This window comes from Schistocerca serialis, chromosome 1 (assembly GCF_023864345.2).
Source record: "Schistocerca serialis cubense isolate TAMUIC-IGC-003099 chromosome 1, iqSchSeri2.2, whole genome shotgun sequence".
In the NCBI taxonomy this organism is placed as follows: Eukaryota; Metazoa; Arthropoda; class Insecta; order Orthoptera; family Acrididae; genus Schistocerca; species Schistocerca serialis.
The window spans coordinates 395,578,452-395,601,269 of NC_064638.1; the positions used below are offsets into that span (position 1 = coordinate 395,578,452).

General features: G+C 41.5%; 1 protein-coding gene across 1 annotated transcript in view; it reads left to right on the forward strand.

Moving 5' to 3' along the window:
* The first annotated feature begins 230 nt into the window (after positions 1-230).
* The window catches only part of LOC126471479 (dynein axonemal assembly factor 10), a 173,481-nt gene continuing 150,893 nt past the window's right edge, over positions 231-22,818 (forward strand). Inside the window, exons 1-2 of the mRNA XM_050099685.1 lie at positions 231-542; positions 17,332-17,432. Coding sequence (XP_049955642.1) covers positions 366-542; positions 17,332-17,432 — 278 coding nt within the window. The 5' untranslated portion in view covers positions 231-365. The remainder of the gene's footprint in view (positions 543-17,331; positions 17,433-22,818) is intronic.

Here is a 22,818-nt window from a genome sequence, read left to right on the forward strand (position 1 = left end):
GGGAGCGTAGTCGCTTGCCACTGATATTTCTTTTCTATACCGACAGATGGCAGGCGAGTAGTCGTGTGAACACAGCACATTTGCAGCGATCTTTTGCATGTACAGACATCTGCGCCAATGTCTGCGCAGACAGATCGTTGCGTGTGGACCGGGCGTAACTGAGCTGTGGCGATTTGCACAAACAGCGATCCACTGATTGAACCAAAGTATATACATGACACTCGAAGCAGTTGTCGAACTTTGTGCGAGGAATGTGAAGGCCTTAGTTGTAATCATAGAAGTTTATGGTTGTCATGGTTACGGGGTTACGAGTGATACCTTGCGCTTAGGAATGTAAAGATTTGTTGTCTAAGTAGCAGAAGACAATGATGGACAAACCGCAGATAATTTGCCATGTGGAAAAATCATTGCCATTTTCACTTTTTGATGGAAAGTGGATCCCTTGTTCGGCGAAGTTCGTAGTTCTAGGATCCAAACCCAAGGGAACTGGCGCTCTTCAGATTTATGAAATAACAGAAGGCGATGTTAAACTACTCCATGAGGTGAACGGAACTAATTATTTATTGTAAAAGAAAATAATATAAAAATGTTTCACTAGTGGGAGGTGCATCATGTTCAAACTCGTTGTTTGTTGGATCATTTTCTCATTAGAGGTTATCCAGCTTATTTCAAATTTCAGTGATCATTGTATAAGGAAGGAGGGAACGGTTGCATATACACAGAAGGTGGAATAAACTCGTATTTATTCGTCCTTTGACTCTTCAGCACAACAGTACAGGACATGTCAATTACACTACAAAAATAATTTTCCCTATACGGTTTTGTCAACATACAAATAGGAGTATTAGACTAGGTGAGGATAAAGCAGAAAGTTTAAATGAGTTGGGGGTGTCTCATACTGTGGTTCAGTAATAGATAAGGGAACATAAAAAGACAGCGTTAGTAACAGTCCACACAGAGATAATGTTTTAAACGCCATCAAGCAAGTTATTAACTTGGAAATAAATATATTTTACGATTTCAATACTGATTTCATTTTGGATAGTACTGATTGGGAGCACCTGCTGTTACTGTTGTCCAGCTTTGGTTTGTTTGCTACGGCAACAATCCCAACAAGAATAAAAGGATATACCACAACAATGATTGCTACTTTATTTCTAAGTCCAACTGTATTTCTTGAAATAGTTGTGAACTTCATTATAATTTATTGTCTGATGATGATAATCATATGGCCACAAAAAATTGGCCCAATGAGATATATTTGGCAAGGAAGTATAAAGTACAGTTTCACTACATGATTTGGCTGGGGCACACCATTGGTGGAGAGTTTACTGGAGAAACTATGAGGAGACATTACCAAAGCTACACAGTATATGATAAATTTCTTTAAAATGTCGCTATAGCACTATAAATCCATTTTTCTGTTGCAGCAGATCAGGAATAACTACAGTAGAAACCTAGAGATATGACACTAGTGTGTGGGATCAAAGTAACTACACCGGGGTGAGAGAACCTTATTTAATGCCGCGGTCTAGCTCTCAAACTTCAAGCTGCATTACAAGCAATATGGCAAGGCTCTTCCTCATATCATCAAAAAGCAAAAAATGTGTTGGCATACTACGTGCAATAATTTCAAAATTCCTAAAAGCCAAGGGAATTTGGAGCATTATTAGGCAGAAAACTAATAAACTTTACAGGAAAAATGATGTTCTGCACCAAGATAAAACAAACACAGTTTTAGGTGTGGCTCATTAGCCATTAAATTCAGTGAATGTTTCCAAAGAGTAGCAGAGAGCAAAAATGTTTACTGTCACAGCAGAACCATTTGCTTTGTGTAGACATGCATTGGGTTCTCCACCAGTAGACATGCATTGGGTTCTCCACCAGCAGGCATAATATCCAGCAACTCCACTGTTTTAGAGAGATTACACATACCATTAGGTTAGTGAAAGGCAATAACTCTTATCCATATATTTCCAGCAAAGTACTGATATCTTGTGCTGAATTGGGAGTGCCTTTTGTAATCACTCAATGAGGCTGTGTATATCTTGTATGTCTGGAATTTGCTGTAGTAGCACCTATTTATAAAAGTGAAGATAAAAGAATGTGATATCTAATTATAGACCCGTCTTTCCTCCCCGCCCCCCCTCCTTCCGTCCCCTCCCATGGTTCCAAAATTTATTGAGAAGCTTATTAAAGAAATCTCAACCCTCTTGTGGTGATAATCTTTTAAAAACTGCTCAGTTTGTCTTCCATGAAGGATATTGTATGGAGAAAGTAATGTATGATTTATAAACTTCATTCTATTACAACTAAACAAGAAAATGTAGCCTCTTGACAATTATATTAGTGATCTTGTGAAGGCCTTCAATTTCATATAGGTCTACCATAATTCTGTGCTATGCGAACTACAATGTTAGGCCCTATGGTATTAAAGGCATTGCCTTTAAAAGGTTGACGTTATATATTAGCAAAAGAAAACAGTGTCAAATTAAGGAATAAAACGAATGTTCCTACAGGTTTACCACTTGTCCTCTTCTGTTCTTAACGTACATACAGGATTTACTAACATCACTGCAGGACTCTTCGAATATTGTTAATTTTGCTGGTGATAAAGTATACCCATATAGGTATCGCACACATCTTTACACAGCTAAGAGAATAGTGGAATAGATTCAGAGACAAAAGTTTATCCCTGTTCTTGCAAAAACTCATGTATAATTCCAAGGAAATAAAAATGACTTAGAGGTGCCATAAGTTATAATTAGTCATCACACACTGAAGAAAACACCCATGTGAAATTTATAGGCATTCAGATGGATAATAAACTGAGGTGGTAGCAGGATATGAGTAAATTAACTAAAAATCTCAGCCCTCATCTTCTTTGTGCCTATAAATCTCTACTTTTCTTTGGAGAAGCTCTAAGCAAGAGAATAACTGTCTACTCAATATCAAATGCTCTCTCTACTCATGATGGATGCTTAGTTTGGATAAATAAGATAGTGCCTTGCAGTACTGATACTCCTCAGTGGGAATCAGAATAATTAATGACTCCAGAAAAAATGTTTTTAAGAATACCATAGTTTACAAGAGATGATGTGGGGTGAAATTTATAATGAACCAAATGCTAACATAAAATAATGGGGTTCATGATAAATTCACATCATTGTTTGAAAATTGTTTTCCTCTTAAGCTAATTGGAAAGGATGCTAAAGAGGCATGTAAAACACCGTGGATCACTACATCTACATCTACATGACTACTCTGCAATTCACATTTAAGTGCTTGGCAGAGGGTTCGTCGAACCACAACCATACTATCTCTCTACCATTCCACTCCCGAACAATGTGCGGGAAAAACGAACACCTAAACCTTTCTGTTCGAGCTCTGATTTCTCTTATTTTATTTTGATGATCATTCCTACCTATGTAGGTTGGGCTCAACAAAATATTTTCCCATTCGGAAGAGAAAGTTGGTGATTGAAATTTCGTAAGTACATCTCGCCGTGACGAAAAACGTCTTTGCTTTAATGACTTCCATCCCAATTCGTGTATCATATCTGCCACACTCTCTCCCCTACTACGTGATAATACAAAACGAGCTGCCCTTTTTTGCACCCTTTCGATGTCCTCCGTCAATCGCACCTGGTAAGGATCCCACACCGCGTAGCAATATTCTAACAGAGGACGAACGAGTGTAGTGTAAGCTGTCTCTTTAGTGGACTTGTTGCATCTTCTAAGTGTCCTGCCAATGAAATGCAACCTTTGGCTCACCTTCCCCACAATATTATCTATGTGGTCTCTCCAACTGAAGTTGTTCGTAATTTTAACACCCAGGTACTTAGTTGAATTGGGGTAGGATTAAAGTATCTTGTGAATGGAAAAGGGTAAAATATCTGTTGGTGAGAACAAGTAGAGATCTTGCAGTAGTTCCACACTACAAAACTACACAGAATTACTAAGAGAACTTATTAAAAAAAGTCGAGAAACATGCACATAATGTCGGAAATCAGTAATTCCAACAACAGGCTTAAGGCTATGTGGAACATAGTGAAACAAGAGACAGGACAGCCAGCCACAGAACAGAATAACATCACTACTGATCAGAATGGAAGGGCTATTCAAATTATGAGTCACAGGTAATCATTTCTTAACAGTAGTAGAAAGTACAGTGACAAACAGTTCAAGGAAAAAATCACAGCATTTTGTTGTAAAAGCAAATCGCATAAAATTCAATCACATAACTGTATCACCAACATCACCTGAAATTAAAAAAAAAAAAAAAAAAAAAAATGGTACATCCTCTCACAAATAAAAGCTCAGTTGTCTTTGATGGTATGTCCAATAGAGTTCCCATGTAATAAGGCTTGTCTTATCTGAAATATGTAATGCAACTCAAAACTTTTTCCAGTGAGACTGAAATATGCCATTTTTAAACCCCTCTATAAGAAAGATGATAGGAGATATGTCAGTAACTACCAATCTGTGTCACTGATGATGTATTCTAGAATAGTATCTCACCTTAGTAACAATAATATCCTCAGCAAATCACAGTTTGTACTGCAGAAGAGTTGCTCTACCAAAAATGGCATTTACATGTTCAGTTAACAAATTTTACAAGCATTAAGCAGCGAAATAGTGCGTTTGGTATTTTCTGTAATCTATCTAAGGCAGTGGTATTCAGTCTGGTCCCTACCACACATTAGTGAACGTTCCAGCATTCGTGGTTGGTGGTAGGGGGTTTTAAAAACATTTTCAGTAGTTTTTCATAAAATTTTGACATAAAGAATTTGGAAAGTAAATATTATTGTATGGTTTGGTTTGTTGTAACTATATTTTATGAATTTTATATTTAATGTAAAGTTACTTCCCAACTTTATAAATAATCATTATTTTAGAACCAGTTGCTAGTAAGAAAATTTTACTGCTAACAGAGATACAAAAGTGGTGGTTGGGGGAAAAGCTTGACTGCACCTGATCTAAGACATTTGACTGCACAAATCATAATATTTGCCTAGACAAACTGAAGTGTTATGAGATTTATGGTACAGTCAACCAGTGTATAATGTCATATTTAATCAGAAGAATTCAGAAATTTGCACTTAGTGGTTCAGTCAATGTAGTCCAGGAACATTATTCTGACGGGAGAAATCATGTATTTGGTTCCCAAGACTCAATTGTAGATCCACTATTGTTACTCTCATATGTGTAATTGGTCTTCCATCTTATATACAACAAGCAGAATTAGTTCTTTTTGCAGATAACACTAGTATTGTAATCAATCAAAGCAAACATGCAGCAATAGAAAAAATGGTAAACCATTTTCTTAAAAGTATTGTTGACTGATTTTCTGTGAATGGTCTCTCTCTCTCTCTCTCTCAATTTTAAAAAGAGGCAATATATTCAGCTCTGCACGTCTAGGGATATTACAACATTGACAAGTGTTACACATGGTGAAGAAATAATAAATAGGGTGGAAACTTCAAAATTCTTGGGTGCCTATATTGATGAGAATTTAAACTGGAGAAAGCCCATTTTGGAACTCCTAAAGCAACTTAGTTGGATGACATTTTCACTAACAATCACTGGAGATCGTAAAGAGAGACAAATTAGTAAGTTGACATACTTTGCACATTTTTTTGTTCAGTAATGTCAGACGGAATAAAATTTGTTCAGTAATGCCATACAGAATAACATTCTGGGGGAACTCCTCTTTAAGAAAGAAAGTCTTCCTTGCTCAAAAACATGCTGTAAGAATATTATGCGATGCTCACCCACGATTATCTTGTAGAAATCTGTTTAAGGAGTTTAGATTTGACTACAGCTTCATAGTATATTTATTCGCTCATGAAGTTTGTTGCAGTTAATCCATTATGGTTCAAAAGGGAAGATGATGTTGAAACCAAAACATTGCATTGAAACAAGTGTTCAGTTCATAGTGCTGTTGAATGTGGGGAAAAAACAACAAATTGGCATTCATAAGAAGAACAACAACAACAAAAATGCAACAAGAGCTTAATATGTAAGAAATTGTCCACGCAACCTGCCACTGAGGATGCCTTGCAGAAAATAAAGGCGAAACACGTATGTCACTAAAATTCTGTTATATTCAGTTGCTGTCAGACAGTCCATAAGTAAAAATTATCAATATACCATAATATTACATGCAGCTGAGGAAGACAGGACTACAAAAGTTGAAAATGATACAAGGCATACACGATATAGCTGGATGGAAATGTGAGGGTGATTGGTGTGTATACACTCCTGGAAAATGAAAAAGAACACCATGAATTCGTCGACCCAGCAGAGGGAAATTTTATTGGCACACTCTTGGGGACGTATGCAACACACGATCTCAAAGACAGAGACATACCCATGTCAGGAAAGTCAACAGGCCATGCACAATGTTGGCGCTGGTACTGTGTATACCCTACTTTTGCAGCAACGCAGGCTGCAATTCTCCCTTGAAGACAATGGTAGATGTGCTGAATGTAGTCTTGAGGAATGGCCTGCCAAACAGTGTCCACCTGGTGCCTTAGCTGGGCCAGATTCTGTGCCGGTCGTGACGACCGCGCAAGATGATGTTTCAGCCGGTCCCAAACATGCTCAGTTGGCGACAGATCTGGGGATCATGCTGGCCAGGGTAGTTGGCGTACACCTTGAAGAGCACTTTGGGTGGTACGGGAGACATGGGTGTGCATTGTCCTGTTGGAAAAGCTTGTCGCCTTGTTGGTGCATGAACAGTAACAAGACCGGTTGAATAATGGTTTCAGTGTAGCGTTCACTGTTCATGTTCCCTCTACTATCAACAGTGGAGAACTGCCAGTGTAGGATATGGCTCCCCACACCACGATTCCGGGTGTTGGACCTGTGTGCCTCTGTTGTACACACTCCAGATTTTGGCGCTCCCCTGCAGGACACCACACATGCGTTCGACCGTCATTCTTCACGAAGATGGTTGCGATTGATTCTTGATGATACCCCCAGAGCAATAGTGTCCCTAATTTGTTGTGAAGTGACAGTGCAGTCCTGTACAGCACTTCGTAATGTGCAACGGTCTTGGCATGCATCTGTGCATCACAGCTGTCCAGACCCAGTTTGACAGGCATGTGCACCTCCTGCTGACCACTGATGACAACACTGATGCACTGTGGAGACCTCTCAACCCACGTGTTGCGCAATTTTGCCTCCTGCAGGCCCACTATACATCCTCACTCAAACGCCGTCAGTTTCACAAACGGTTCACGTACATGCTGTCGGGGCATGTTGAAGACACACATGGAACTCCGTATACCGTGGCAAACTGGCTGCTACTGGCTCTGGTGGTGAACAATCGCCGAGCACCTTGCAACATTCCATGGCTGATAACGCAGTTGCTTGTGTGTCCGCAGTGTCGCGTGTTTGATCATCGCCTGCACTGCCCCCTCATAGTGTCCCATGCAAGTATAGCAGGTCTTATTCACTTGCATCAATGAGTTCAGTTTGCCGTGGTATACGGAGCTCCTTGTGTGTCGTCAACATTGTCAGCATATGCTGTATAGTTTTGTTGTACATGTCATCCCAGTGAAGGGGATGATGGAAGAACCTACCTGTAATTCTTCATAGGCAGATGACCCTAGCAGTTACACAACCCTGCTAACATATGAAAGTATTTAAATGAACCAAAAATGAAAATGTAGCCAACACAAACTGTAAAATTGCTAATGCTATTGGATATGGGTGTCATGTTGGTATAATTACACAACTCGCTCGTTTTTAGTGCTGCAAAATGAGTGGACAAAATTAGAACTCAGTTGCTAATGATGAACATCAACAGACTATTAATATAAAGAACTCTTAAATGTTTGTGGAGTGTTGCTGGATGTCCAAAGTCATCTAAAAGCATTTTAGGATTAACCCTGAGTAACTTTCTGTTAGAATGTGGAATAGTTTTTTGACCCGACAGGTGTCTATGCAGTTACATAGAGCTTTGAAATTCAAAAGCTTAGGAAGAGACACTGGGTTTTAGTACATAAAAGAGTTCATAATGTTGCAGCACACTGGCAGTGTTTTTAGTGAGAAAGTGTCAAGAGACAATTAGAAGAAATGTTTGGCCTTTTTACCCAACTGCAATCATTGCAGTAATGTCTTACTTTTGATTTAAAAACAAATACTTAAACAAACGCTTCACCTACATTCCTACCTATGACCGAAGGGGGTGTACAACCAACTACAGATGTATAATAGCCAAAGAAATGTCAAAGAAATCGAGTCATGAGTTTTGAATGATGTAATGGCATAAAAGGAAAATTTTATTTTGAATGTACTTTTGGAAGTGAAGCATGAATTATTTACCAAAAAGTACAGCAGATTCGACAGTTTCTCAACTTTTACTGATGAAGATTGAGAGCTGAACTCATTTATCAGGAAATAAAGATTAATTCAGGAGATAACACACCAATATCATTTTTGCATTTTCGTTAATGTCACAGTGGCAAATTTTCGGAAATCAAATAAAGTTTCTGATGAGATGTTTGACAAAAAGAGTGGTTCTGAAAAGTAATTTAAAAGCATTTAAAAGTACATTTGATTTGTAAATGGCAAAGAATTGGAGCAATAAATGTCATTGTATTTCAGATTTATCTATTATTTTGTAACACTTTGTATTCTCAGATGACAAATAAATGTTTTTATTCATGTAAGTCAGTTGTGATTTGAGTAATATTTGGTATTCATAAATAACAAATAATAATTTTTAACTGTATTCATTACTCATAACTCAAATTTCACCCAATCGGCTGGTAATCATATGCATATGCATATGCTCAATGTGAATTCGCAGCCCTTGTACAAGAGAATGCAATCGCCTGACATCCAGATGGACGACCCATGAAGACGTGCCCAAGTACTCACTCAGTTATCAGTAGGTGAAGCCGCATCAGTAATTCTGGCAACTTCCACCAAACTATGCAAACTGTGTTCACCCTCTCTCTCGCACCTCATTGCCTCGTGCAAATTGGGCATGTGCTTGCAGTGCTCTGTTACTCACCATCTCTCAAAAGTGATGACTAAACTTGTCTGCTTTTTCCTTGACAGATATGACTTGATCATATTCTTTCTCTTCCAGAGATGGAATACTCTTAGTTCCATTTACAAATCTTACGTAATCATAGAAACTCTTCATCATCACCCCATGAGTTAATGTACCTCTACCATTTCTTTTTCAACTGTACTGTGTTCTGCATTTTCTATTTAATCTCATTACTTTTTTGCTTTAGTATCCTGCCTTTGCCTTCCTTTTATGATTCCATACCCACTATATAGATGTCTTACAGAACTAGCAATGTTCAAACAAACATAATAACTAGATTGCATGAACATGAATGTAGCTGGAGATTTCAGAATTCTGACACCACATTTGCTGAGCATGTACTGAGGGAAACCGTAGCTGACAGCCTCAGTCTCAAGTCCTCCACATCCTACTCCCAGCAAACAAAGCTGCATTTGTTGGAAGCCTGGAAATCAACATCTGATGCACAGCCAGCTCTTAATATTAAATGATCTGGAAACCACCCACATTATGTAGACTGTGATGTTTGCATACAGCCGAGTAAGTCAGAAAAATAATGCAACTGGAAATACTTGTTATCAATGAAAAATGTAACCCAAAATTCTGACTTAGTTTTAAATGGTCAAGCACAGTTTCTTTTTTCCCTCTATTCAATTAAGTTTTAGTTATCGAAATGTTAGATTACAAGAACAAATACATCTATTTTTTCATTTTTCGTAAATTTAAAACTTTTCGCACAATATAGAAAAGTAATACTTTCCTTTGTAAATGCCCTGTATCTCACAATTTTGTTTATGATCTCTATCAGTGCAGATATTAAGACTTGACGGATGAAATAGTGAAGGCAGCAGAGAATCAAGTAGGTAAAAAGAAGAGGGATTTTAGAAATCCTTGGGTAACAGAAGAGATGTTGAATTTCATTGATGAAAGTAGAAAATATAAACTGCAGTAAATGAAGCAGGCAAAAAGGAATACAAACATCTGAAAAATGAGATTGACAGGAAGTGCAAAATGGCTAAGCAGGAATGGATAGAGGACAAATGTAAGGATGTAGAGGCATGTATCAGTAGGGGTAAGTTAGATACTACAGGAAAATTAAAGGGAACCATCTGTACGAATATAAAGAGCTCAGATGGAAAACCAGTCATAAGCAAGGAAGTGAAAGCAGAAATATGGAAGGAGTACATAGAGGGTCTCTACAAGGGCGATGTACTTGAGGGCAATATTATGGAACTGGAAAGGGCGTAGATGAAGATGAAATGAGAGAAATGATACTGCGTGAAGAATTTGACAGAGCACTGAAAGACCTAAGTCGAAACAAGGCCCCGAGAGTAGACAACATTCCATTAGAATTACTGATAGCCTTTGGAGAATCAGTCGTGACAAAACTCTTCCATCTGGTGAGCAAGATAGACAGGCGAAATACCCACAGACTTCAAGAAGAATATAATAATTCCAATCCCAAAGAAAGGGTGTGAAAATTACTTAACTATCAGCTTAATAAGTCATAGTTGCGAATACTAACACAAACAAATGGGAAAACTGGTAGAAGTTGACCTCAGGAAAGATCAGTTTGGATACCATAGAAATGTTGGAACACGCGAGGCAATACTGACTCTACGACTTATCTTAGAAGATAGGTTAAGGAAAGGCAAACCTACATTTCTAGTATTTGTAGATTTAGAGAAAGCTTTTGACAGTGTTTACTGGAATACTCTCTTTCAGATTCTGAAGGTGGCAGGGGTAAAATACAGGGAGTGAAAGGCTATTTACAATTTGTACGGAAACCAGATGGCAGTCATAAGAGTCGAGGTTCGTGAAAAGGAAGCAGTGATTGGGAAGGGAGTGAGATAGGTTTGTAGCCTATCCCCAATGTTATTCAATCTGTATATTGAGCAAGCAGTAAAGGAAACACAAAAATTTGGAGTAAGAACTAAAATCCATGGAGAAGAAATAAAAACTTTACTGTTTGCCAATGTCATTGTAATTCTCTTGGAGACAGCAAAGGGCATGGAAGTGCAGCTGAATGGAATCGACAGTGTCTTGAAAGGAGTATATACGATGAACATCAGCAAAAGCAAAACGAGGCTAATGGAATGTAGTTGAATTAAATCAGGTGATGCTTAGGGTATTAGATTAGGAAATGAGATGCTTACAGTAGTAAATGAGTTTTGTTATTTGGGGAGAAAAATAACATGGTGGTCAGAGTAGAGAGGATATAAAATGTAGACTGGCTATGACAAGGAAAGCATTTCTGATGAAGCGAAATTTGTTAACATCGAGTATAGATTTAAGTGTCAGAAAGTCTTCTCTGAAAGTATTTGTATGGAGCGTAGCCATGTCTGAAAGTGAAACATGGACAATAAACAGTTCAGACAAGAAGAGAATAGAAGCTTTCGAAATATGGTGCTACAAAAGAATGCTGAAGATTGATTGGGTAGATCTCGTAACTAATGAGGAGGTACTGAACAGAATTGGGGAGAAGAGGAGCTTGTGGCACAACCTGAGAAGAAGAAGGGATCCGTTGGTAGGACATGTTCTGAGGCATCAAGGGATCACCAACTTAGTACTGGAGGGAAGTGTGGAGGGTAAAAATCGTAGAGGGAGAGGACAGTAGGGAGACTTGTGGGTTTGAGTTTGTGGAGTTTCAGAAGTAGGAAAAAGGTAGGGTTTGGAGAGTTGCTGGTTTGAGGAGTGAGATGGAATGATGTGTCAGGTTGTGCGATGTACCTAAGCTGCTGGAAGTCATGTTCTGTTTCTGCATTGTGTTCGTGGTTGTATGGTGTCGGAAAGTTGGCGGAGACCGTCCTACATAATCACTATGATTTGTGACCACTGTGGTGGAGCCCTGCATACAGCTAGGATGATAAGGTTTGGATTGGTTTTCAGGTTACAAATAGCTGTGTGTTCCTTAGGAGTGGTTTGGGATCACTGTGGTGAGACTTAGGCAAGGAAGGTGAGGCCAGATTATAAGTGAAGAATTCTTGAAAAATTAATGTTGGATGGTTGGATGGAAGAGGAAGAGAATCACGATTGGAGAAAGGTTGGAACTGTTTTAAACAATTTGAGCTTTTGGCAGGCTGTTGTCAGTGGGGGGGCATGGTGAAGAAATGTTTCCATTGCAAATTAGAAAGTATTGAGACTTCTGCAGGGGTCAGAATTTGGGCAGAAAGGTTGATAGTAATGGTTCGGGATGAGTGTTCAGGAGCAGTGTTCCATCGAGAGTGGAGGAAGTTTTGAGGGATGTCGAAGGTGGAATAAGTGAGCAAGGCATGGTTGGGGAGTTATGAGGATTTGATGGGAGGCGAGGTTGGATTTGAGCAGTAGGCTTTTTCTTGGCTGTAGATTATAGGTAATTACATCTACATACATACTCCGCAATCCACGATACGGTGCGTGGCGGAAGGCACCTCGTACCACAACTAGCATCTTCTCTCCCTGTCCCACTCCCAAACAGAACGAGGGAAAAATGACTGCCTATATGTTTCTGTACAAGCCCTAATCTCTCTTATCTTATCTTTGTGGTCTTTCTGCAAAATATAAGTTGGCGGCAGTAAATTGGACTGCAGTCAGCCTTAAATGCTGGTTCTCTAAATTTACTCAGTAGCGATTCACGAAAAGAACACCTCCTTTCCTCTAGAGACTCCTACCCGAGTTCCTGAAGCATTTCCGTAACACTCGCATGATGATTAAACCTACCAGTAACAAATCTAGCAGCCCGCCTCTGAATTGCTTCATGTCCTCCCTCAATCTGACCTGATAGGGATCCCAAATGCTCGAGCAGTACTCAAGAATTGGTCGTATTAGTGTTTTATAAGTGTTCTCCTTTACAGATGAACCACATCTTCCCAAAATTCTACCAATGAACCGAAGACGACTATCCACCTTCCCCACAACTGCCATTACATGCTTGTCCCACTTAATATCGCTCTGCAATGTTAAGTCCAAAAATTTAATCGATGTGACTGTGTCATAGGCCACAGCCCTATGACGCATGGCTTCCTGCTCCGGCGGGAGGACCCTCCACTGTGTGGTGCTTGCGGCGTCCAGGTCACTGTGCGCCACGTTTTATTGGATTGCGTTTTATTTTCTGACCAGCGGGCCGCGGCTGCCTTGCCAGCGGACCTGCCAACTCTTTTAGGCAACACTCGGACGAATGTGGTTAAAGTTTTAAAGTTCTGTGCCATGTCGAATGTTTTTACAAAGATTTTAGGGAGGGGATTTTAACTTGTTTCCTGTGTGACAAGCTCGCCCATATTTTATGTAAGTGGCCAGACACTGACGGTTTCCTATGTCATCCTTGTCGCTATGTTATCCCTTACCTTAGGTTTTACCTTCTCAGGTCGTATTTTCCCTCTTTTCCTGCTTTGAGTGTGTTTTTCAGTTTCATTAGGTCTCTCCACATTCGTTCCTTTTACTGTGTGTCAGGGCGCTAATGACCTCGATGTTGAGCGCCCATAAACCCCAACACACACACACAAGCGCTACACTACTAATGGAGTATTCAAACATTACGGGACTCTTTTTCCTATTCATCTGCATTAATTTACATTTATCTATATTTAGAGTTAGCTGCCATTCTTTACACCAATCACAAATCCTGTCCAAGTCATCTTGTATCCTCCTACAGTCACTCAACGATGACACCTTCCCATACACCACAGCATCATCAGCAAACAGCCGCACATTGCTATCCACCCTATCCAAAAGATCATTTATGTAGATAGAAAACAACAGCGGACCTACCACACTTCCCTGGGGCACTCCAGATGATACTCTCACCTCCGATGAACACTCGCCATCGAGGACAACATACTGGGTTCTATAACTTAAGAAGTCTTGGAGCCACTCACATATTTGGGAACCAATCCCATATGGTTGTACCTTAGTTAGGAGTCTGCAGTGGGGCACAGAGTCAAACACTTTCCGGAAGTTAGGGAATATGGCATCCGTCTGATACTCTTCATCCATGGTTCGCAAGATATCATGTGAAAAAAGGACGAGTTGCATTTCGTAGGAGCGATGCTTTCTAAAGCTGTGCTGATGCATGGACAGCAACTTCTCTGCCTCAAGGAAATTCATTATATTCGAACTGAGAATATGTTCGAGAATCCTGCAACAAACCGATGTTAAGGATATTGGTCTGTAATTTTGAGGATCCGTCCTTCTACCCTTCTTATATACAGGCATCACTTGTGCTTTTTCCGGTCGCTCAGGACTTTACGTTGGGCAAGAGAGTCGCGATAAATGCAAGCTAAGTAGGGAGCCAATGCAGTAGAATACTCTCTGTAAAACCTAATTGGAATCCCATAAGGACCTGGCGATTTATTTATTTTCAACCCATTCAGCTGCTTCACACCCCAGGGATGTCTATCACTATGTCTTCCATACGGGAATCTGTACAAGACTCAAACAGCGGTACGTTTGTATGATCCTCCTACGTGAAAGATTTCTCAAATGCTAAATTTAAAACTTCAGCTTTCATTTTGCTGTCTTCCATTGCCAGGCCAGACTGATCAGTGAGTGACTGGATGGAAGCCTTTGACCCACTTACCGCTTTTACGTAAGACCAGGATTTCCTTGGGTTTTCGGCAAGATCTTTTGCTGAGGTATGACGGTGGTAGTGGTTGTATGCTTCGCGCATCGCTCTTTTTACAGCAGCATGAATCTCTACTAACTTTTTCCAGTCCTCATTCTCCCGACCTTTCTTGTACCTTGAGTGCAACTGTCTTTGCTTCCTGAGCATTCTCTGAATTGCGCTGTCGAACCACGGTGAGTCTTTTCTGTCCATAACCCACTTTTTCGGCACATACTTCTCCAATGCGTGATTTACAATGTGTTTAAAATTTGCCCATAATTCTTCCACGTCCATCGCACCAGAAGTAGATGAAGTTGATTCATTTACTATGTGAGATGCTAACAACTGCTTATCTGCTCTTTCTAGTAAGAATACCCTCCTAGCCTTCTTGACTGACTTTTTAACTTTCGTAATCATAGTCGTAATGACAACATCATGATCACTAATCCCTGTCTCAACAATGACACCGTCGATGAGGTCTGGTCTGTTTGTGGCTACCAGATCTAAAATATTTCCATTACGCGTTGGCTGTCGATTTAGCTGCTCAAGACAGCTTTTGGATAATGTGTTCAAAAGTAATTCACACGATGTCTTGTCTGTACCACCTGTACTGAATCCATAGACATCCCAGTCTATACTAGGTAGGTTGAAGTCGCCTCCGACTAATATAGCATGATCTGGGTACTTCTGCAATACAGAGTGTTGACTCCAGGCATAAGACAGGAGTAGCTGGGACAGCTTCTCAGATGGTGCTGGGAATGCTGTTCCAGCTGTTGAAAGGCAAGAGTTTCTATTGCAGTGATGGCATTCAGGAAGTTGTGGTCACAGAGTAAAAGGTTTGTGCAAAAGGAGTAGAGGCTGTTAAGTACTGAAACTTTTAATATTATTTAGCTTATATATTTCCAGATTTGTTGAGACAGTCAAATCTAATTTTTACTTTGTTTCTGCATAACACCATCCTACATAATACTTGTTTCCATGTTGTTAGCTCTGTTATTCTTGTGGACATCTTTTGTTTATCTATTGTGATTGGCAACATAATTTACATTGCTATATATTCTGCTTTTTTACCATACTGACATCCTGTCTGTATGTAAGTGTAATTCTTCATACTTACTCACATAAACTTACTACTATTTCTGTAATACTTTCATATAAACCTGCTACTATTTATGTAGTACTTACAACAGTTACAAATTTAGATTTAGATGTGGTATAATTTTATTTTTCCTAGCCTACCACATACAAAGCTTTTTTCAATGTTTTGCCTAAATGTTTTATGGTATGTTCCCTTTACATTTATTGTGTAGCTTATATATTTTAAAGTATGTACATTTACACTGCCGAAGAGGACCTTTATTCTGATTCTGCGCACCTCACTCCTTGTGTAATATCTATTTCAAAGTTGTTTACCAGTATGCCACCCTTTTTGGTGATGGTAATGATTTGTCTGCTGATGACTTTGTGAACCAGAAACTGGTTCATGAATTTGGTTAACTGCAGTACATAGTACATCAACAGTTTGTGTTTTTCATTGGTAAATGTTAAATTGTGGTACCAAGCGAAATTGGTTTAAAAATTCACCTATTGTAGTCATAAGGTTCTGCTGAAATGGTTTAAGGTTTATGCATCATTTGAAAATAGTTGTGTTACTTATTTTCACTTGCATTAACCTCTAAAAAACAGTACATAATTGCAACATATCATCTCTTTTGGCCCAGTTTTCCATTTCTCATCACATACAAGAACAGTGGTAATGGCATAACATTCATGGAAGCCTTTCTGCTATCTGTGTAAAATTTATTTATTGCGTCAAGTTGTGAGATGGGCACGTGTTGTCAGCTTATAGGCATTAGCGGCAATGCAAGAAGAAAAATAGATTTTTTGTTTGGAGATGCTTTTTCATGTTCTGCCTCTGAAACATTTAGTTACAATAACATTTTAAGGCATTGGAGAGTACACCTGAAATCAGGTATTAGCTCATGATCATTTTACGTGGGCAATACTGAATTCACTCATTATCAGAATTATGTGACCAGTTCATACAGCAGCTAATAAAATTCTTTTCATTCTATTGAAATCATATGTTATTCCCGTAGAAGGGACTAGAGGTCCGCAGAAAACTTTATTTGTTTGTGATTTTTACTGATGTGGTTTTAGTTTACTGTAATTGAGAAGATTTCATTCTATTCGGGTTATGTTCGTACATCCCACATGCTATGTTTGAGACTCATAAGGAGCATTAAGCAATCTTTAATGAAGGATCAAGTTTCTGCTTATTTCTTATCTTTAATCTTTAAGAGAGGTCATGTATTTTGTTGAAAATGTTATTGACTTCACTGATGTAAGCCAAGCACTTTCATATACACCAGCTACTATTTTAGACACAGAGAACACAGCTTCTGGTTTAGACACAGTCAGTTTTAGTCACTATTAATGATGTCCTACTTTAAACTCATCTTTTTTATTCTTTGAATCTGTAAGAATTACAATGAAATCATTTCATTCTCTTGCAGTTTTCTACATCCATTACAACATTATATGTCTCTGTTTTCCTCGTAAATACTCAATTATCACTGCTTCTTTATATTAACTGTAAGATGTGTTTAGTATTAATTCTGTTACCTGTCTTTATATTGTTTTGTGGACTTTGTTGATAGATACTGAAATCATGCAGAATGATTTAATTGAAAATGTTCTTACAGGTGGAGAAAAGCAAGCCATTTAAATGTGGTAGTTTTGGAGCATCTTCATTGAGGGAACGGCATTTGGCAACTGGAGATTTTGATGGCAAGCTAAATGTTTGGTAATTTATTTTGACACTATGTGACATATTTCAAGGAAAATTTGAGTAGTAGTAGTATAGCAGTAGTAGTTTATTTTTGCAGAGACTATATACATGGCACATATACACTATGTGATCAAAACTATCCGGACAGCTGGCTGAAAATGACTTACAGGTTCGTGGTGCCCTCCACCAGTAACTCTGGAATTCAGTCTGTTGTTTGCCCACCCTTAGCCTTGATGACAGCTTTCACTCTCACAGACATATGTTCAATCAGTTGCTGGAGGGTTTCTTGGGGAATGGCAGCCCATTCTTCATGGAGCGCTGCACTGAAGAGGGGTATCGATGTTGGTTGGTGAGGCCTGGCACAAAGTCGGCTTTCCAAAACATCCCCAAGGCGTTCTATAGGATTCAGGTCAGGACTCTCTGCAGGCCAGTCCATTACAGGGATGTTATTGTCGTGTAACCACTACACCACAGGCCGTACATTATGAACAGGTGCCTAATCATGTTGAAAGATGCAATCGCCATCCCTGAATTGCTCTTCAACAGTGGGGAGCAAGAATGTGCTTAAAACATCAATGTAGGCTTGTGCTGTGATAGTGCCATGCAAAACAACAAGGGGTGCAAGCCCCCTCTATGGAAAACAAGACCACACCATAACACCACCGACTCCGAATTTTACTGTTTGCACTACACACGCTGGCAGATGATGTTCACTAGGCATTCGCCATACCCACACCCTGCCATCGGATTGCCATATTGTGTACCATGATTCATCATGCCACACAATGTTTTTCCACTGTTCAATCATCCAATGTTTATGCTCCTTACAGCAAGCGAGGCGTCGTTTGGTATTTACCGGCATGATGTGTGGCTTATGAGCAGACACTCGACCATGAAATCCAAGTTTTCTCACTTCCTGCCTAACTGTCATAGTACTTGCGGTGGATCCTGGTGCAGTTTGGAATTCCTGTGTGATGGTCTGGATAGATGTCTGCCTATTACACATTAGGACCCTCTTCAACTGTTGGGCCCCCAGGGGCTCAGCATTCATTTGCTGAGTACGGGCTTGGCGACCCCGGGGCCCTGAGCTGGGGACTGGTCAGCGCCGCCAGTCTCCTGTCACCGTAACCCCCGGACATGCTTCAGCGACCACCGTATGGTGCGACGGTGGAATGTTGTGTGCTGTGGTGAATGGTAATCGTGGCTTGACTGCCTGGATTGCGAGGAAGGTAAACCTCTATAAAAACCCCTCAATCTTAGGGTGTGCTGCACGCCTATAAGATGCATGGCTGTTGGGGTGGAACAGTCACAAGCGGGCAACCTCTGGGGCACCTGTGCACCCCAGTTGTATAAGGCTTACCTAGGCACGCGGGGCTCTGTCTAGGTGGACTTCTAGTTCCCTAGCTGCTCGTGGGACCGAGATGGATGCTTCGAAATCCTCTTTTCCTCCTCCCAGCGGAAAGGGTGGGCCGCTGGAAGGTTCTAACACCCAGTCTCTGAAGAGGGCTCATGCAGTCAGTCCCCCTGACTGCAGCACATCTTTGACCAGTCAAGTATTTAGTAACAGAATGCATTCTGGTAATCAGAACGTGTTTCTCATTGTAAAACAGAAGGAGGGTAGTTTTGAGAAGGTTTCGCCCTTCTATATACAAAAGGGTTTGGAGGGCATCTGTGGCTCCTTAAAATCAGTGAAGCGTTTGCGTAATGGGACCTTGCTCGTGGGAACTTCCACTTCCCAGCAAGCAACTAACCTCCAAGCTGCTAAATGCCTTGGGGAGTATGCCATAGACACTGAACTGCACAGCACCTTGAATTATAGCAAAGGTGTTGTGACATGCCGGGATCTAGCCGACATTCCCAAAGACGAACTGCAACGTGAGTGGGCTCCAGAAGGTATCGTTGATGTCCAACATGTCATGAAGAGGGTTGATGGCAATCTTGTGAAATCCGACTCCTTTATTCTGACCTTCAGTAGCACGAAACTTCCAGAACATATTAAAGCCGGCTTCCTTCGCCTTAGTGTGCGGACTTATTTCCCGTCTCCAATGCGCTGTTTTAAATGCCAGCGTTTTGGGCATGCCACCTTAGGGTGTAAAGGCGAAGCGACTTGTGGCAACTGTGGTGGCTGCTCATGAAGGAGTAGGTTGCTCGTCTCCAGCCAGATGTATCAATTGCTCTGGAAACCACCCTGTTTGGAGTAGGGACTGCCGAATATTTTTAGAGGAACGCAAAGTCCAGGAAATAAAAACAACCCAGCGTATCCCATATGGTGAGGCCAAGAAGATCTATAAGTCGATGCAACCTCCCACATTTGCTACATCTTTTGCATCCCTGGTTCAAAAGCCTTCTCCAAAAGCCGATGCCTCAATGCAGACAGAGGTGGTGAGTATTGGTACTAATACCTGCAGCTGTCAGTGCACTCGCAATGCAGCCAGTGTTTCAGAGCCGGTAGCCCCTACTCGAACGGCAGACAAGGGTACAGTGGCGAACTTGGGCCAGCCCCTGGCGCCTCCAACAACTGAGGCGGTTCCAAGGCCCAGTACGGCCATTACCACTGCCACATCGGCTCCCCCAAAGCCCACCAAACCGCAGAAAGCTCCCGTACAGCAGCAACACCAGGCCAAATCCCGTGGTAAACCGTCTGACCATGCGGATGTTGTTTTACATGAGGCTTCGTCTGACTCTTCCCCAGAGTGGATGGAATCCGATGTATTTTTGGGGAAATCATCTCGCCCCACGCCTGCCCCTCCACCTGCTGCCGTCTCCCTGCCCCGTCGGAGAGACAGGATGAAGGTGCTGCCCCCATCATAGATGGCTCCCATACTTCAGTGGAACTTGCAAGGGTTCAGGACGCATGTGGAGGAACTTCATCTACTCTCTCAGGGTAGACCAATGTGTCTCTGTCTCCAGGAGACTTATTTCCATCCCTCATACTCCCCTGAGCTACGAGGCTATACACTCCACAAAAAGGACGACCTGCGTGGAGAGAGAGAGCTAGAGGAGGCGTAGGTATCTTCGTCAGGACGGACTACCACTCCTCGCCTCTCTCGCTTACGACGACTTTACAGGCCGTTACTGTGTCCGTGCACGTGCGTCATCCATTGACATTGCTGAGAGATGTAGACTGGACTTCCAGTCCACCTCTCATGAAGTTTACAACTGACAATTTTCTGTGTGGGAGCTGGATTCTGCATTGTCTGGAGCTCGTGACACATCCCCTGGTCATGACAGGATCCATTACAGTATGCTATGGCACTTTACTTGCCCCCACATGACACACTTGATGAAGTGGCCCTCACCGACCTTCTTACACAGCTCCCCCAGCCATTCATTATTTGTGGTGATTTTAATGCCCACAATGTGCTTTGGGGCTCTGCACTTACCTGCCCCAGGGGTAGAGCAATTGAGAGGCTTCTCCTGTCATCCTATGCCTACTTGCTCAATGGAGGACAGAGTACTCATTTCTGCACAGCGACTGGGTCATTCTCTGCCATTGATCTCTCGCTTTGCTCTCCAGCTCTTGCCACCAGTGCTCACTGGGAAGTGGTTGCTGACTTGCACGGCAGTGATCATTTCCCATTCTGGATTCACCTGCCAGATGGTGTGGGCCCCGAAAGGAGACCACCACGATGGGTGCTCAGTGGAGCTGACTGGACACTTTATAGCCAGTTGGCTCAATTCGAACACTGTGCGAATGTTGAGGTGTGGGTGGATCATATTACCAAAACGGTCCACCACGCTGCTGCAGCATCCATTACACAGTCCACAGGCCACCCGAAGAGGCCACCTGTGCCTTGGTGGAGTGCCGAATGCCACTCTGCAATCAGGACCAGGCATGCAGCTCTGCGTCGGTTCAAGTGTCCGCCGACTACTGACAATCTTGCAGCCTTTCGGGTGGTGAGGGCAAGATGTCACCGCATTATTCGTGAGAGCAATAAGAGGTCATGGCAACAGTTCCTGAACACCATTAATCGTTCCACCAAAAGTTCCATTGTGTGGGAGACCATCAGGAGAATTTCTGGTAGAGGAGGGAGGTGCCCGATGGCTGCTGTAATGAATAACGGCACTCTCCACACGGATCCGCGAGACATTGCCCAGACTATGGCAGCGTATTTTGTGACAGTTACTGCAACAACCAGTCAGGATCCAGGTTTCCAGCGCCATAGAGCCGTTGCTGAGAGATGTAGTCTGGACTTCCAGTCCACCTCTCATGAAGTTTACAACTGCCAATTTTCTATGTGGGAGCTGGATTCTGCATTGTCTGGAGCTCGTGACACATCCCCTGGTCATGACAGGATCCATTACAGTATGCTATGGCACCTCACAATGCGCAACAAAGAAATCCTCCTCGCACTTTTTAATGCCATTTGGGCGTCGGGTCACTTTCCTGACGCGTGGCGTGAGGCAGTTTTAATTCCTTTTTTAAAACCTGGGAAAGACCGCACGAGCCCGAGTAGCTACCATAGTGGTGCCCTCACTAGTTACATGGGGAAGACCTTGGAGCGGATGGTCAACCGCCGCCTTGTCTGGATGTTGGAATCCCAGCAACTCCTTAGTCGCTTTCAGTGTGGGTTCAGGAGGTTTCGTTCCACCTTCGATAACCTCGCCCTCCTGGAGACGGCTAAACAACAAGCTTTCCTACGCCATCATCATCTTCTAGGTGTATTTTTCAACATCGAGAAGGTCTATGATACCACTTGGAGGCGTCTCATCCTGGAGCTGCTTCACAAATGGGGTTTTCATGGTTGTCTTCCTCTTTTTATTCAGTCTTTCCTCTCGCCACGATATTTTAGATACCAAATTGGTGACGTCCTGTCTGATCACTTTGAGCAGGAGAATGGTGTCCCTCAGGGTAGCATTTTAAGTGTGACTCTCTTTGCCATCGCTATTAATAGCATTACGTCCATAGTGAAAAGTCCTGTCCAGTGTTCCTTGTTTGTGGATGATTTCTCTTTGTTTTGCTCGTCTTCAACCCTTGCAACGACAACGCGTCAGTTGCAACTTACTATTAGATGTTTGGATGACTGGGCGCAGAAGAGTGGTTTTAAGTTTTCCACCGAGAAGTCTGTCTGTGTTCTTTTTAACCGTTCTCGTTCGATTTTAACCTTTCCTGAGTTGAGGATGAGGGACACTATTCTTACTTTTAAAGATACGGTGAGATTTCTGGGGCTCATTTTTGACTCGCAGCTTATGTGGTTACCTCATCTTAAAGACCTGAAATGACGGTCACTTAAAGCTTTAAGTATTTTAAAATGTCTTAGCCACAGTACATGGGGAGCTGACAGGACTTGTCTGCTCCAGTTTTACAGGGCGTTTGTGCGATCTCGGCTCGATTATGGGTGCACGGTGTATGGGTCTGCGAGGCCTTCTTACTTAAAGATGTTGGACGTTGTGCACCATG